Consider the following 13,011-nt stretch of genomic DNA (forward strand, 5'->3'; position numbering starts at 1 on the left):
CGAACTCTGAGTTTTCTTCCCTCGCTTTTGTTTCTCAGTGGCTTCGGGCAGGATTACGTCAGCCGAAGACATGCCTATTGGAAACAAGAAACAAGAAACAAGCCACCGAGAAACAAAAGCGAGGGACGAAAACTCAGAGTTCGTAGAGCCTACGTTTCTCTTGTCGCCTCGTTCTGATTGGTCAACTTTGACCTGCTCCCATTTAAAAACTAAGAGCTTCCGGACAAAAAGAAGGTCATTTTCCTGATCAGTGAAGCCTCCCGAACACCGTAATACCCACGGGTCAGGTAGTTACGGAACACCCTGTATATCAGAGAACAATGAATGGACATAGAAGTGCATTAGAAGAATGAATGGAAATAGATAAACTTTGCAAAGCTTAAGCATTAATGACGAATACGTGTTCATTATTGCAAATTCTTGTGCAATATATTTACATATACTGTGCATGCATATCTAATACAGTTTTTATCATTGTTGTTTAATACGCGTGCTCAGAAGGTCGCGATATATTCTAAAGAGTCTTAAATATTTGCCTTATTTAAATGAGTCCGATATATATCACGAGAAAACTAATATATTCGGTTATTATTGTTTACCTTGTAAGGTTGTACTTTTGAAAAGCGTAAATAGCGTTACTGCGATAATCCTTTTTTCTTCGTTTGTTATAAAAGTTAATTTTACGTATCTTTTAATCCTTAATTACGGAACTATATAAAAGGGCCCACGGTCCTGCAGTTGCATAATAATACACACTTATGACCTACACAACATCGTACATATATACAAGCATATCTCGTAACAGCAAATATTACAAAAGTCTTCCTGTTTTTATACATTCCTGTTTTTATTTTGTCTCATTTAAGAGTATTCATTGTTTATTTATTAATATAATGTATAAGCATATCCTACGTTTTATTGGATAACATCAGAGAGTAAACTGGCAACGAAGTTTTAATTGTATTGAAAGCGAAATTCATTCCACGGGTCGATAACGTTTTGTTTTTTTTTTTAAATTATCAGCAGTAATATATTACGTCGTCATTTTTGAGAATTCCTTTAATTAATCTCAACATTTTTTTTTAATTGCATAAATACAACTTTTCTTAACGCATTTATCGAAGATACAATGTATTTATTCGTGAGGCGAAGTAATACCTCGAATCGGTCCTGCGGTATTAGGCATGTACATATTTCAATGCTATTGCTATTTGTTTTTGTTATTATTAATATTAATTTCTATCATTTTTTGCGATTTCTATTGAAGTGCAATTAAGACGATGCCGATCCTAAGTTCTACTTTTAACACAGCGAGATGCACAGGCTCGAAGTGCAATCGTCGAAAATTCCGTGATTTTGTAACTTTTAAAATGTTACTATTATATGTATATGTACACGTACAGTCTATTCACGAGCAAAATGTGAGGTCTAGGGGTCTCTTTTACTTTGAGACTGGTATCATGGTGGCCCCTGTAAAATACATATTACTCATGGACTGACTACAAAGAATATAAATAATTCTCGAAATATGAACCGGGTGATTCGAGATAAGATCTTATAGCAAAAATGCAGGAAGTCAATTATCATCCTAAGAGAAAATTATTGCATAACAAAAAGATATTTAAGATCTTAGAATCTTCGAGGACCCTGTATATAAGAAACGTATATAGAGATTGATTCATATTAAATTAATGGTTTCTCATTAGACAATATTCATTTCATGGCTAATACTTGTTTAAAACTTCATGATTTCAGGATATATATATTTTTTTTTTCGAGAATATCCAATATTTATTGTGAATCGATCTGTACACACCTGCGATGTATGTATACAGTTAGTTTTATAAGTGCAACTAGTTTGCCTCGCCAGACAAATGGAAAGTTGGAGGTGCATTTAAACAAAAAATGCAAAAACGATCGACCTTTTCTTTTTCTTTTATTTTTTTTTTTCGTTTTCCTTCGTATAGTCACAGCCGACAGGTGCAATAGGCCTTCGATGCAATCCGTGCAATAAGCGAATGTAAACCAGGCCGTCGTGACGTCGACGTCCTAGAACCGTATCGTAGTGAATCGACGCAGTGGAAACTCTTGAAATTACAATTGTTAACTGTCGCATCGAAGTAAACAAAGCGAAGCAGTGAATATTCATGAAAGTAAACTTTAGTATGTACATGATATTCAAGGAACGTAACGTAACCTTACAAGGACTTTCTACGAGAGGACATGGACGTCGAGTATGTGATACCGATACCGTCCGCGGCCCGGTGAAAAAGCGTCAACCTATATTTATATTATATTAATATATAATATATTCCTTAGTGAATGTAGTTAGCTAAATGAAATAGCGATATTTTTTTGCGAATTTACATTCGCGATTATCGCACTTGCATAGTCGTTTTAATATACATATATATATATATATATATATATATATATGTATGTGTGCGTGCGTGTGTGTGTGTGTGCATTTATAAAGGGACGAGAAAGAATTTATGAAGTATATGAAATTGTAAAGGTATATAAGCATATAATGTATTCGTGAATCGCGAATTATGACAGGCTGCAATTGGACGGACACTAGAGAATTATTGATATATGGAAAGTAATAGTTCTTTTGATGAAAGTCTGAGATTGACTTCAAAACGACTCAACATCTTCCGGCCCTCTGAAGGATAAAGAAGAAAATAAGTCTTGACCGAGATGAAAGCATATTGGAGCAATGACAAATTCTAATATATATATATATAAATGATTAATATTATTATTATTATTATTATTATTCTGCGTTAATAACTGTTGTCAGTTTACAACTAGTTTATTCCTGTATCACGTTAATGTAACCGTTACTTTGATAATTACTATAATTATTAATTCAGCCTAGTTATATAACATGTTTTTCTTTGTGATCGATTATCGAAGCGTAGCCACTCGACGTCCAATTATCTACCAATTAATTTATATCGTCATTAGACTGGTATTATGCGCAGCGAAAACGAAGGCGATTAGGATCCTGTGGATACCCATTGTCGTGGATTAAATGGAATTTTGGCGCAACGCTACGTGTAATACCTCCTTAAGGTCATCGCCCGCGCGGGCGCGAAACTATATAGCACTTAATAAAAGTTTAAGGATTTTTCCCATGTTAGCGATAGATAGTAATAAATATTACAAGCGATACGAATCGCGTGAGATTCACCCGCGTAATCACGAAAGTACGCCGTAGTACGTTTCGCGGATCAACGTTAAACTACAAACGCATGGGGAATAATGTTGGTCCTTTTACTGGTTTAATCGTACCGCGAGTTCGAAACTTTTCGCCTTTTGTGAATGAATTTCGCGCGACTTTCAGCACTTTCTTCTGGCTCCGCGAGCAGAGACTGTCGCGGACATACGGTGCTCGAGTAGAGGAAAGACGCCGACTTTATCTTCCTATTTTTCAACTTATGTTCCAGTTGCTAATTGCGAACACCTATAATGCGGTCTCGTGGTGAATCTCCTTGTCATGCAAATATTTCTAATAAGAACGGTTATGCGAATGAATGATAATGTGTGTTCTTTTTTTGTCGCTGCAATAGAAACATTAACGTGCCGAGATTTGCATTTGATAATTTGCTCGTTTCATCTTACTTTCTACTTGGAAACAATTTTTTGTTAAACACCAAGGCTAGGTTTGAATACTATGAATTCCTGCATAACTTTTTCTTCTTGCGTTATAAATTGATTGATCCTAATTAATCGGTGTCGTGAGATGGATCGCAGCAGTGACTAAACTTGGCGAGTGCACATATGTGTATGGTAGTTTATAATAGAAAATTGTAGATACGCTGTGTAACGTAGACGTAATGTAGTTGAAAGCACGAAGAGTGAAGAGAATCGAGTGATTGTAGCAGTGTGCGTGTGTGTGACAGCTTAGGAAGAGTAAACAAAATTGCATCTTGACGATGCGCAAAAGACGAAACAATTGTAATGTCCCTTTGAGTTTTAACCCAAGATTTTTCGTGAGTTTTATTATGTTGTTACAACTGCGTGTCGGCTGCGCGAAAAAGGTCCCCAAATCTATACATATATAACTATAACGAAAAGTAATCTAATTCTAATATTTAATTATGTTATGCCAACATTAATATTAATATATTAAATATTGTTTTGAAAAGCGTGCACGTCTTATATTTTAAATATCCTTTTACAATAGACAACCTCCATGCTATGTAGCAGACATTTTTGTTAGAAATTATTAGAATTGACAATTAATTAGGTTATCCGTGATTTGCCTTATAGTCAGAAAACCTGAAATGCCGATGTATCGAAAATACGATCCAATTGAACATGCATTGAACATACAGTAACGTCCAATTGAAGTGGAACACTTCAATTTTTGTGTATTTCTGTCAAAGTATGACCGATTTCAAAAAACCAAAGACATATTTTTTAGGAAATTTCCTCCCCGTTCGAATGGTAAAGGTTTGATCTCGATTGGATACAAAATGACTGAACGACAGGGGTTGGAGTGAAATAGTGCATTTTGATGACAATCACTTGGCGCGCGTGGTAGAGTAGTAGTCACCTAAGTACCTCGAGCGAAACTTGCAAAATTTACGCGTTTATTCAAATGAAAAATTTAGCCCCTTAGCAAACTCATTTTCGGATGTTTAAAAGTGCATTTTAATCGTTGAAATCTCAGCTACAACGTGGAATAAATATGAAACTTCTGTTTTATCGCATTCCTAATAAAAAACGGCGGGAAAGCTTCGAGTGCGCTTGCAATATCTCGAGATCTCCGTCACGGGGTCATCTCCGAAAACAATAATTTTGTGAGAATCTGCAGTATCATTAAAGATGATATCACGCAGAAACTGGACCAGATTAGCCTGCGCGTTCGGAAATTATGGTCAATTAAGTGTTTTCACTCTAAGGGGGTGTATTTCCCCCAGAGTGATGCTACAGGGATTTAATGGGGGTGTTTTTGACTGCCGAAGGATGCTCTCTTTCTTGTGCTATAATTAGAAATATGAATTTCCTTCTGGAACTACTAGTTCTCGCACTTTTCAAAAAGTCCCAAAATACACTATATCACTCCAACCCCTGCCGTTCAGCCATTTTGTATTCGATCGGGATAAAATCTTTACCATTCGAACAGGGAGAAAATTTCCTAAAAAATATGTCTGGTTTTTTTGAAATCGATCATAGTTTCATAGAAATACACAAAAATTGAGGTGTTCCACTTCTGGACGTTACTGTATATTGAGATATGCATTGGCATAACAGGATATTGTATTTTCGATGCATCACTATATGAGGAGAATAACCGTTCATGGAATTTTATTTCAGCGGTGTGGTCCAATTTGGATTTCTGGCAATTGGGTGAACTTACTGTGGTAGCCATCGATTACCGTAAGATGAATGGGCGGTTGTGATTTTGTACGCAATGGTGGAGTATGCTGTGGATTAATGTTGAGATAACTGATCAGATTGAAGTAAATTCATGCTTCATTGAATATGTTTACACAAAACTTGATACGTCTGAGTGGAAGGTTTGTTATGTAGGTTGGATCTTAAGGTCGTGAAGAAATAATTTAGGAACAACGATTGCAAAGAAATCTTTACAATAACGAATGATCATTTTCACTTTAATAGCATTAATTTACATGGGGAAATAATATCCAATACATTAGGTACAATTTTACACCCAAATCTATGAGCATATTTATGTATATAATCTACTCGTTCATCATCGCTAAATTCCCATTTAAATTACTTACACAATTAACTTAAATCTAATAATAATCGAACAGGCGAAGGAAGAGAAACGGTGAATGGACGGGGGAGGATAGTGCCTGCCGAAAATTTATCGGAATAGAAATCTCATTTTTTAACGGAGATTCGCAGGGATCAAAAAAAAGGATACCACAAAAAAGTAACTTTGTGTTCCATATTGACAATCGCTACGTTCACATTCAGATGGAAACCGTTCAAAGTTAATCGCATTGAATAACGTTGTTGATATAACTATTACGACGGATTTTAACATTGCATACAGTAACATCCAGTGACAGCCACGGATTTAAGTAACAAAAGTTACAGCGAGAAATCTCGTACGTATTATGCTTTTGAAATTGTCATTTTTTTTAAATATAACTTTTATTGTTTCCGGGATCAGGCTCGAAAGCGTGCTCCTCACTATCTATTATATAATATTTCGTGTCCCAATGTAACAATAGCTTGAAGTTGTGTAACCGTAAAAAAAGGTAGCTCACAGAACATTATAAATGTACGATGTGCTTCATTTCAAAAATATATTGCCTCTTTAAAATTTGTATATTTCCTCTTGCTTTTAACCTCTAAAGCATTTTTTTTAATGTCCCCACTAAGAATGTTTATGATTATGTTTCATTAAAATGAATCGATAAATGCAAATGTTTACTTTTCGTTTTTTTTAGATATATCTTTTTAGACATTCAATGCATTTAACGTATATATATTTATAGTCGTTTAAAACAGTTTTCTCAGTGTCTTCAAAGATTTAAGATGTTTTGTTATTGCTGTTGATTATGCAAATTGTTCAGTTTAGTTGTTCATAAATGCTGTTCTGTAAGTAAAAGTAGTAGTAGTAATAATAATAATAATAATAGTAGTAGTAGTAGTAGTAGCAGTAACAGTAGCAGTAGTAAGTCACAGTGAGAGTTAACATTCGTGGACCCAATATTTTTTTAGTCATTTGCACCCTTCAAAAGTCAATGAAAGGTGTTCAGCGAGTCTGTGAAATGTTGTTATATGTGTACGGATAGTTTTACATGTTATGAGAGTTTCTCAATAACTTTGTATCAATTACTTTTAGAATTCATATATAAAAAATCTTAATGTTCATTTCACGTTGTACACTGTATGCTATAATATTTACTGTATGTACTTCATGTACGCGCTTGTCTTGCATGATTAGACTCGATGGATTAAGAATGAACGACAAAACATATGTTCGTCAATGAATATTTTCAATTATCGCAATTACCATTATACTTTATACTTGTTGAGATCCTCCATTTGTGGCGGCGTCGGACCTTTGCTTCCGATCAAGTTCCTCGTCTATACTACGAGTTTGCTCAGGTCGATTCATATTACTTGGTAAAGCCTTATCGTCACCATTAATCAAAACAAAATTCAAGTCCAAAGTTTTGGTGCCATTTGTCTGTGAGCCAGTCTTGCCAATGGAGTCATTATGCGATATGGAATTTGTATACGTTTTGGAATTATCGATAGGTAAATTATTTCCATTCTCTTTAGGTACATCAGTCCCATTCTTGGTTTTTATATCAGTGTCATTCAAAGGATTGCTTTGATCGTTAATGCTTACAGTACCAGACACAATAGACCTACCAATGTCATTCGTACTGTTAACTTCCTTATCATTGGCAATTATATTCGGATCAGAAACACTGCTTTGTAAAGAAGCTGCCGGAGTTTTTATTCCGTCAGTTTTAGGAACGAATGTAGTCCATTCATTACTATTGGCATCAAGATATTCAATAGAATTCAGGAAGTTTTTACCAGAGAAACCCCCGACTGCATAGAGCCTGTAACACGTGAAACAGTTAAGATTAAAAACAATAAAAAAAAGTGCTAGGAATCAAATTGAAATTTATTTTACCGATCCCCAACGACAGCGACAGCAACATTGGCACGAGGAGTCGCCATGCTTGGTCCAGGTACCCAAACCTGCTCTACAGGATCATATACCTCAGTGGTAGTAAGACTGTGTGTACCGGAAGAACCACCCACGGCGTAAAGTTTTCCACGAAAAGCAGCTAATCCGCAGCCACGACGTGCCGTTATCAATGGTGGTCCAACGGTCCAGGTATTTGTGGCAGGTTCATAAATCTCGACGGAATTTAAACAGTTCCAGGCATCGCAACCACCCACAGCATAAACACGGTCTTCATAGGCGCAGACGCCTGCTTGATAGCGACCTGTTTTTAGAGATTCGATACTGGACCATTCGCCTGTTTCCGGATCGAAGATATCGCATTGTTTGATACCAGCCTACAAAAACGACATACTTTTCATCCTTATAATATCCATAGAAGAATAAGTCAGTAAATATTGAAATTAGGATGTTTTTCTTTTTTTTTTTACCTGGCCGTTCCATCCGCCAATACAGTAAATATTCTTTCCTAGAGCACATACTCCAGAATTAGATCTGGCTAAAGGTAAGTTAGCTATAGCAGACCATTTCCAGCCAGCTTCAGGATTTAGGACTTCTACAGTATCAAGTTCAGTGGATCCATTCGATCCACCGATAGCGTAGACCTTTCCATTCACTACTGCGATACCAAATCTTCCTCTGGCTTCCCTCATAGCAGAAAGAACCTGCCAGGTATTTGTTTCCGGCAAATACTGATCAACTGACTTGAGGCATTCGACTCGATCGTAACCACCGCAAACAAGAAGTGTACCATTCAGATTGGCACAGCCAACGGCACACTTTCCAGCTCTCATTGTAGGCAGAGCACAATACAATTCGGGTTCAGTTGTTAAAGTATTATTAGTTGTGGTGGCTTCACAGGTCGCTTGAGCCGATGGTGAAGAAGGAATATTTAATCTTAGTTGCACGGAGAGCGTAGCTAGTTTACCGTCTAATGTAACGATGGCTAGGAAAGTATGTTCTGCAAATAATAATTCATGCAAAATAATTATGAAGATAATAGAGATCTGAAGAAACAGTGAGATTTTAATGCATTGCATTCCCTAAGTGTATGTGTGCGTATTCTCCACTAAACAACATATATGTATAACAATTGATGATTGTCAGCGTATATACAGGGTGTTCCGAAACTACCTGACCCGGTGGGTATGGCGGTGTTCGGGAGGCTTCACTGATCACGAAAATGACCTTCTTTTTGTCCGGTAGGTCATAGTTTTTAAATGGGAGCAAGTCAAAGTTGACCAATCAGAGGGAGGCGACAAGAGAATCGTAGGCACCTGCGAACTCTGAGTTTTCCTTCCTCGCTTTTGTTTCTCGGTGGCTTCAGGCAGGATGACGTCAGCCGTAGACATGCCTATTGGAAACAAGAAACAAGAAAGAAGCCACCGAGAAACAAAAGCGAAGGAAAAAAATTCAGAGTACGTAGGTGCCTACGTTTCTCTTGACGCCTCGTTCTGATTGGTCAACTTTGACCTGCTCCCATTTAAAAATTAAGAGCTTCCGTACAAAAAGAAGGTCATTGTCGTGATCAGTGAAGCCTCCTGAACACCGCCATACCCACCAGGTCAGGTAGTTTCGGAACACCCTGTATATACATATGCTTGATCCATGTAATAAGTGTCCTTATTCTAGGATTCTCTTATAAATGACAAGAAACAGTATCTTATCTTACCACCAACTTTATTAGCGCCAATCATATTCCAATCAGGCTCAAGCTCCTGTTCAATACGTTCACCGATGTCTCTGGAGTAAATCAGTACCCTGGGCTTTGCTGGTTGCATCGTTCCCTTCCTGCGTCCTTTATTCTGAGCCTGTGTCTTCAAGGACATCTTCTTGTAATCCTGTACGATATCTGTGTCGCTTACGTCACCAGACGGCAGATCTGTACAATCCTGTAAGCTATTGTCCAACGCCAGATAAAGCAGATACGTCTTTTCCGTCAGATGATCGACAGTAAAATTGGATGAATCTGTGAGAGATCTTTTCACCCAATCCAGAACCAAGTGGCAAAGGCTGCTACCATTTACTAGTGACATTTCCTGAAGAGTCTGATGTAATACTTCAATCCTTATACATGGCAGTGACGATAAGGAAGGACTACTGCATACATCTTGAAACTAGAAAAAGATTGTTACAAGGTCCAAAATATTTAGTCTTCATTATTATTATTTTGAAAAAAAAATAAACAGTGACCAGGTATTAACTAGTAATGTTTTCTTTACTTTTGCCGGACAGACAAAACTCGATATCATATCTTTGTACGATAACTAATTAGAGTGTAAAGATTGAGATGAGTATCATACATCATGATAAAACAGATAAAAATTATCTTAGTTTGAGATATGCATATCGTCAAACAACCACATGACTAATAATGAATTTGTTTAGGTTCGATAGTTTCATGAGGAATTAGCTATAAATATAATTTTTATTACACTCACATGATCTCTAATGTAAGCATCGACTTGTTTAACGAAGTTTTCATTTTGTGTAATACCAGGTAATGCACGGACGTCAAGACAAGAACCAGGAGTCAGGGAATCCAGAAGGTGAGCTGCGCATTGCGAGGCGACTCGTTCCATTCGTAAATGCCATGCTGCCAAGTAGACATTCTTGACTTGCGATGGTAATACTTCCAGTCTATAAGATTCGAAGAATTGAGTTAATTAAATAACAACCATTACCGGTAAACTTCAAAATCCGGAAAACGATACACTGCCATATATTGCTGTAGAATTGACAAGTAGATAAGGAGGACAAGGATAATGTGTATCTATGTATATACAATGTCAGACAATTTATACATATAATGTTACTTTTACATTCTAAAAGACCATGGAGTGAATGCCTATCAAACGGATGACCTTCTAGAAGTTTCTAAAAACATTATCTGAGCAATTAAGTATGAAAGATAGGAGAAGCTTAAGAAAAATAAAGCACAAAGTCATGTCATTTCCTTTCATTGTTTAGATAACGTTTCAGAAAACTTAAGTGATTATACTGTACATGCCGGCATAATAACCGGATAAATTTCTGTAAAATTTTCCATCTTTCTATACATTAGATGAAAGAATACTTACCCATGGTATGCCACGAATAACGAATGTTGTATCTAATTACATGGTATAATCTTAAATCATTTAACAAGTGTTTTGCAAAATTATTTCAACAGTATTACATATATAAGGATTATATAAGAATTTGGTGTTATGAACCAAGCGATGTTACTTACTTTGAGGTGTAGGCATAATCGACCAATTTCTGTAAAGCAGTCTTATCGAATCCTTCATTCAGTTTGTAGGTTACTCTCTGCTCGTTGTTCCCAGGTCCATCCGCACTGAAGAGTTCGAACAAGTAAGGGGATGCAGCCGCCAGTACAGCTCTGTGCCCATGTACTTCTGTACTGCCAACCTGCAGAGGGCAATACACAGCCCTAGTGTGTCACCCAACCACAAATGGTAATGCCAAAACCAAGCCAAAAAACACAATCGTGTTAACTTTGTTGGGCCCATATTACAAATGTCGCAATTCAGAGAAATTTACGATATTAAATACCTATTCGATGACCGGCTCGTTCTTAGTAGTTGACTGTGAATATATGGGTATTTTTTCAATTATAGAAGAGAATATTTATGTTTCTTTTATTGACATTAAATAGGCCCAATAATACTTGTGTAAAAGATTTTACTATAGAGCTAGAATATTTGTTTATAAATCATTCATTAAAAAACATTGCTACGAAAAAGATGTATATCAAACATCACGTAACGCTTATGAGCATTAGGTATGTCATGTTCATTACCTATAATTGCAAATGTGGCATAGCTACAATTGTTATTTATCAATGTCAATTGTAATGAAACATATCTTGTATTTGATATTTTATAATCAATAGAATCTGGTTATCTAGTACAATTGTATCTGGTTCAAGCAGGATAGCAATCTAGCATACGATTCACATAATCATGTTTTATGAAAATTCATATCAATCAGTTATACATATGTATATGACTCAATGTATCTGCTATCAGCTTTTATTATATTTTGGCTTATGAATTTGAATCATATGACAAGACTATTGTAAACTATGCATATTGTCAATAAAATTAAAGCATGAAAATTATAAAATTTCTATTAATATTTAACATATTCCATTACTGATGTCAGATAATGATAATACTAATGTATAGATAATTTCTTAATCCATTACTTGAATAACAAATATCATTCTTCACAATTATTCAAAAGATCCACTTGACATTAATAACAATTAAATAGGATACTTACGTGTAACACAACATCACAAAAATGCCTGTTCTTCCTCATCATGTTAAGAGCAGCAAGTGTGAGCTGCGGATGGTGATCGTCTTGTAGCTCCAGCACAGAGCTATTGATGCCTTCTGCATCTCCATTTGTTACAACTGATGAAACCATTTTGTCCTTTTTCACAATTCTAACTTGAAAAATATGAAAGTAACTGATTTTCTTCAAGATCTTGATAGGACCCTTTAAGCCGTCGTCAATTCTATTTCAAAAAACACAAAAGACACATGCTTACTAATTCAATTCCACTAGACACACTATGTCTATGATTCACTTGTATAAACAGAAAATAGATAGTTAACAAAATAAAAAGATCTATTTTTGAGTAAAAATCAAATTAAAACATAAAATATAATATTTTCAACGCACCACAGGCAATAGGATACTCCATATGCAATATGACCTCAATTTATGAAACGCAAAGAGCTGATTACTATCAATAACTGAGTTCCAATTATCTGAACAAGTAAACGACATACTCATAAACAAACGTGCTGATTAGCCACATATACAATATCCATGATTCAAACTTAGAATTATTCTTTCGATAAATTAAAGTATGATAGTCAAGCGAGATGAGGAATTTTTACAGTTTCTTTCTTAAATGTTTTTATAACGCTACTTACCGTCACAGCTTATAATTTCATCAATAGCTAGATGAAATTCGGAGCACACAATTTCCCTATCGTAGTCCAAGTCAAATGTGTAGTGTGTCGTAAGATGGTTCACGACGAGTGTGATACCCCGTAAATTTAAAAACAGATGTAAAAAAGCTTTAACTTTGATTAATTTCGAGAGAATTTTTCAAGCGAAAACATTCAGATTTATCCGGATGCTAGTAGAATTTGAAGTTATTCAATTTTGCAAATACTCAATCTACGACTTCATACCCGGTACTGCGCATGTATCGAAACACTAATGTTACTACGTATCGGTGTATTACGGGGGTGACAATACGCCATTCTGTTACGCGCACTGTTCTGGTGCGTTCT

The 13,011-nt window shown here is 35.8% G+C and overlaps 1 protein-coding gene across 4 annotated transcripts; it reads right to left on the reverse strand.

The window, feature by feature from the left end:
- Positions 1-5,586: 5,586 nt before the first annotated feature.
- LOC107265511 (influenza virus NS1A-binding protein homolog) lies at positions 5,587-12,948 on the reverse strand. 4 transcript variants are annotated; one of them, XM_015735037.2, is made up of 9 exons: positions 12,646-12,948; positions 11,984-12,221; positions 10,929-11,107; positions 10,138-10,336; positions 9,369-9,813; positions 8,128-8,657; positions 7,643-8,034; positions 7,007-7,568; positions 5,587-6,586 (listed from the first exon to the last, which is right to left on the reverse strand). In XM_015735037.2, the coding sequence occupies exons 2-8, from the start codon at positions 12,128-12,130 to the stop codon at positions 7,016-7,018; spliced, it is 2,445 nt and encodes an 814-aa protein (XP_015590523.1). In that variant the 5' UTR covers positions 12,131-12,221; positions 12,646-12,948; the 3' UTR covers positions 5,587-6,586; positions 7,007-7,015. The 4 variants fall into 4 exon arrangements, with proteins under 4 accessions (XP_015590523.1, XP_015590521.1, XP_015590524.1 ...); XM_015735035.2 differs by lacking the exon at positions 12,646-12,948 and adding an exon at positions 12,389-12,532 and having other exon boundaries at positions 5,587-7,568; XM_015735038.2 differs by lacking the exon at positions 12,646-12,948 and adding an exon at positions 11,252-11,284 and having other exon boundaries at positions 5,587-7,568; positions 10,929-11,129; positions 11,984-12,148.
- Positions 12,949-13,011: the final 63 nt, after the last annotated feature.

The sequence above is a fragment of the Cephus cinctus genome, unplaced genomic scaffold (genome assembly GCF_000341935.2).
Source record: "Cephus cinctus unplaced genomic scaffold, Ccin1 Ccin1_scaffold0227, whole genome shotgun sequence".
In the NCBI taxonomy this organism is placed as follows: domain Eukaryota; kingdom Metazoa; phylum Arthropoda; class Insecta; order Hymenoptera; family Cephidae; genus Cephus; species Cephus cinctus.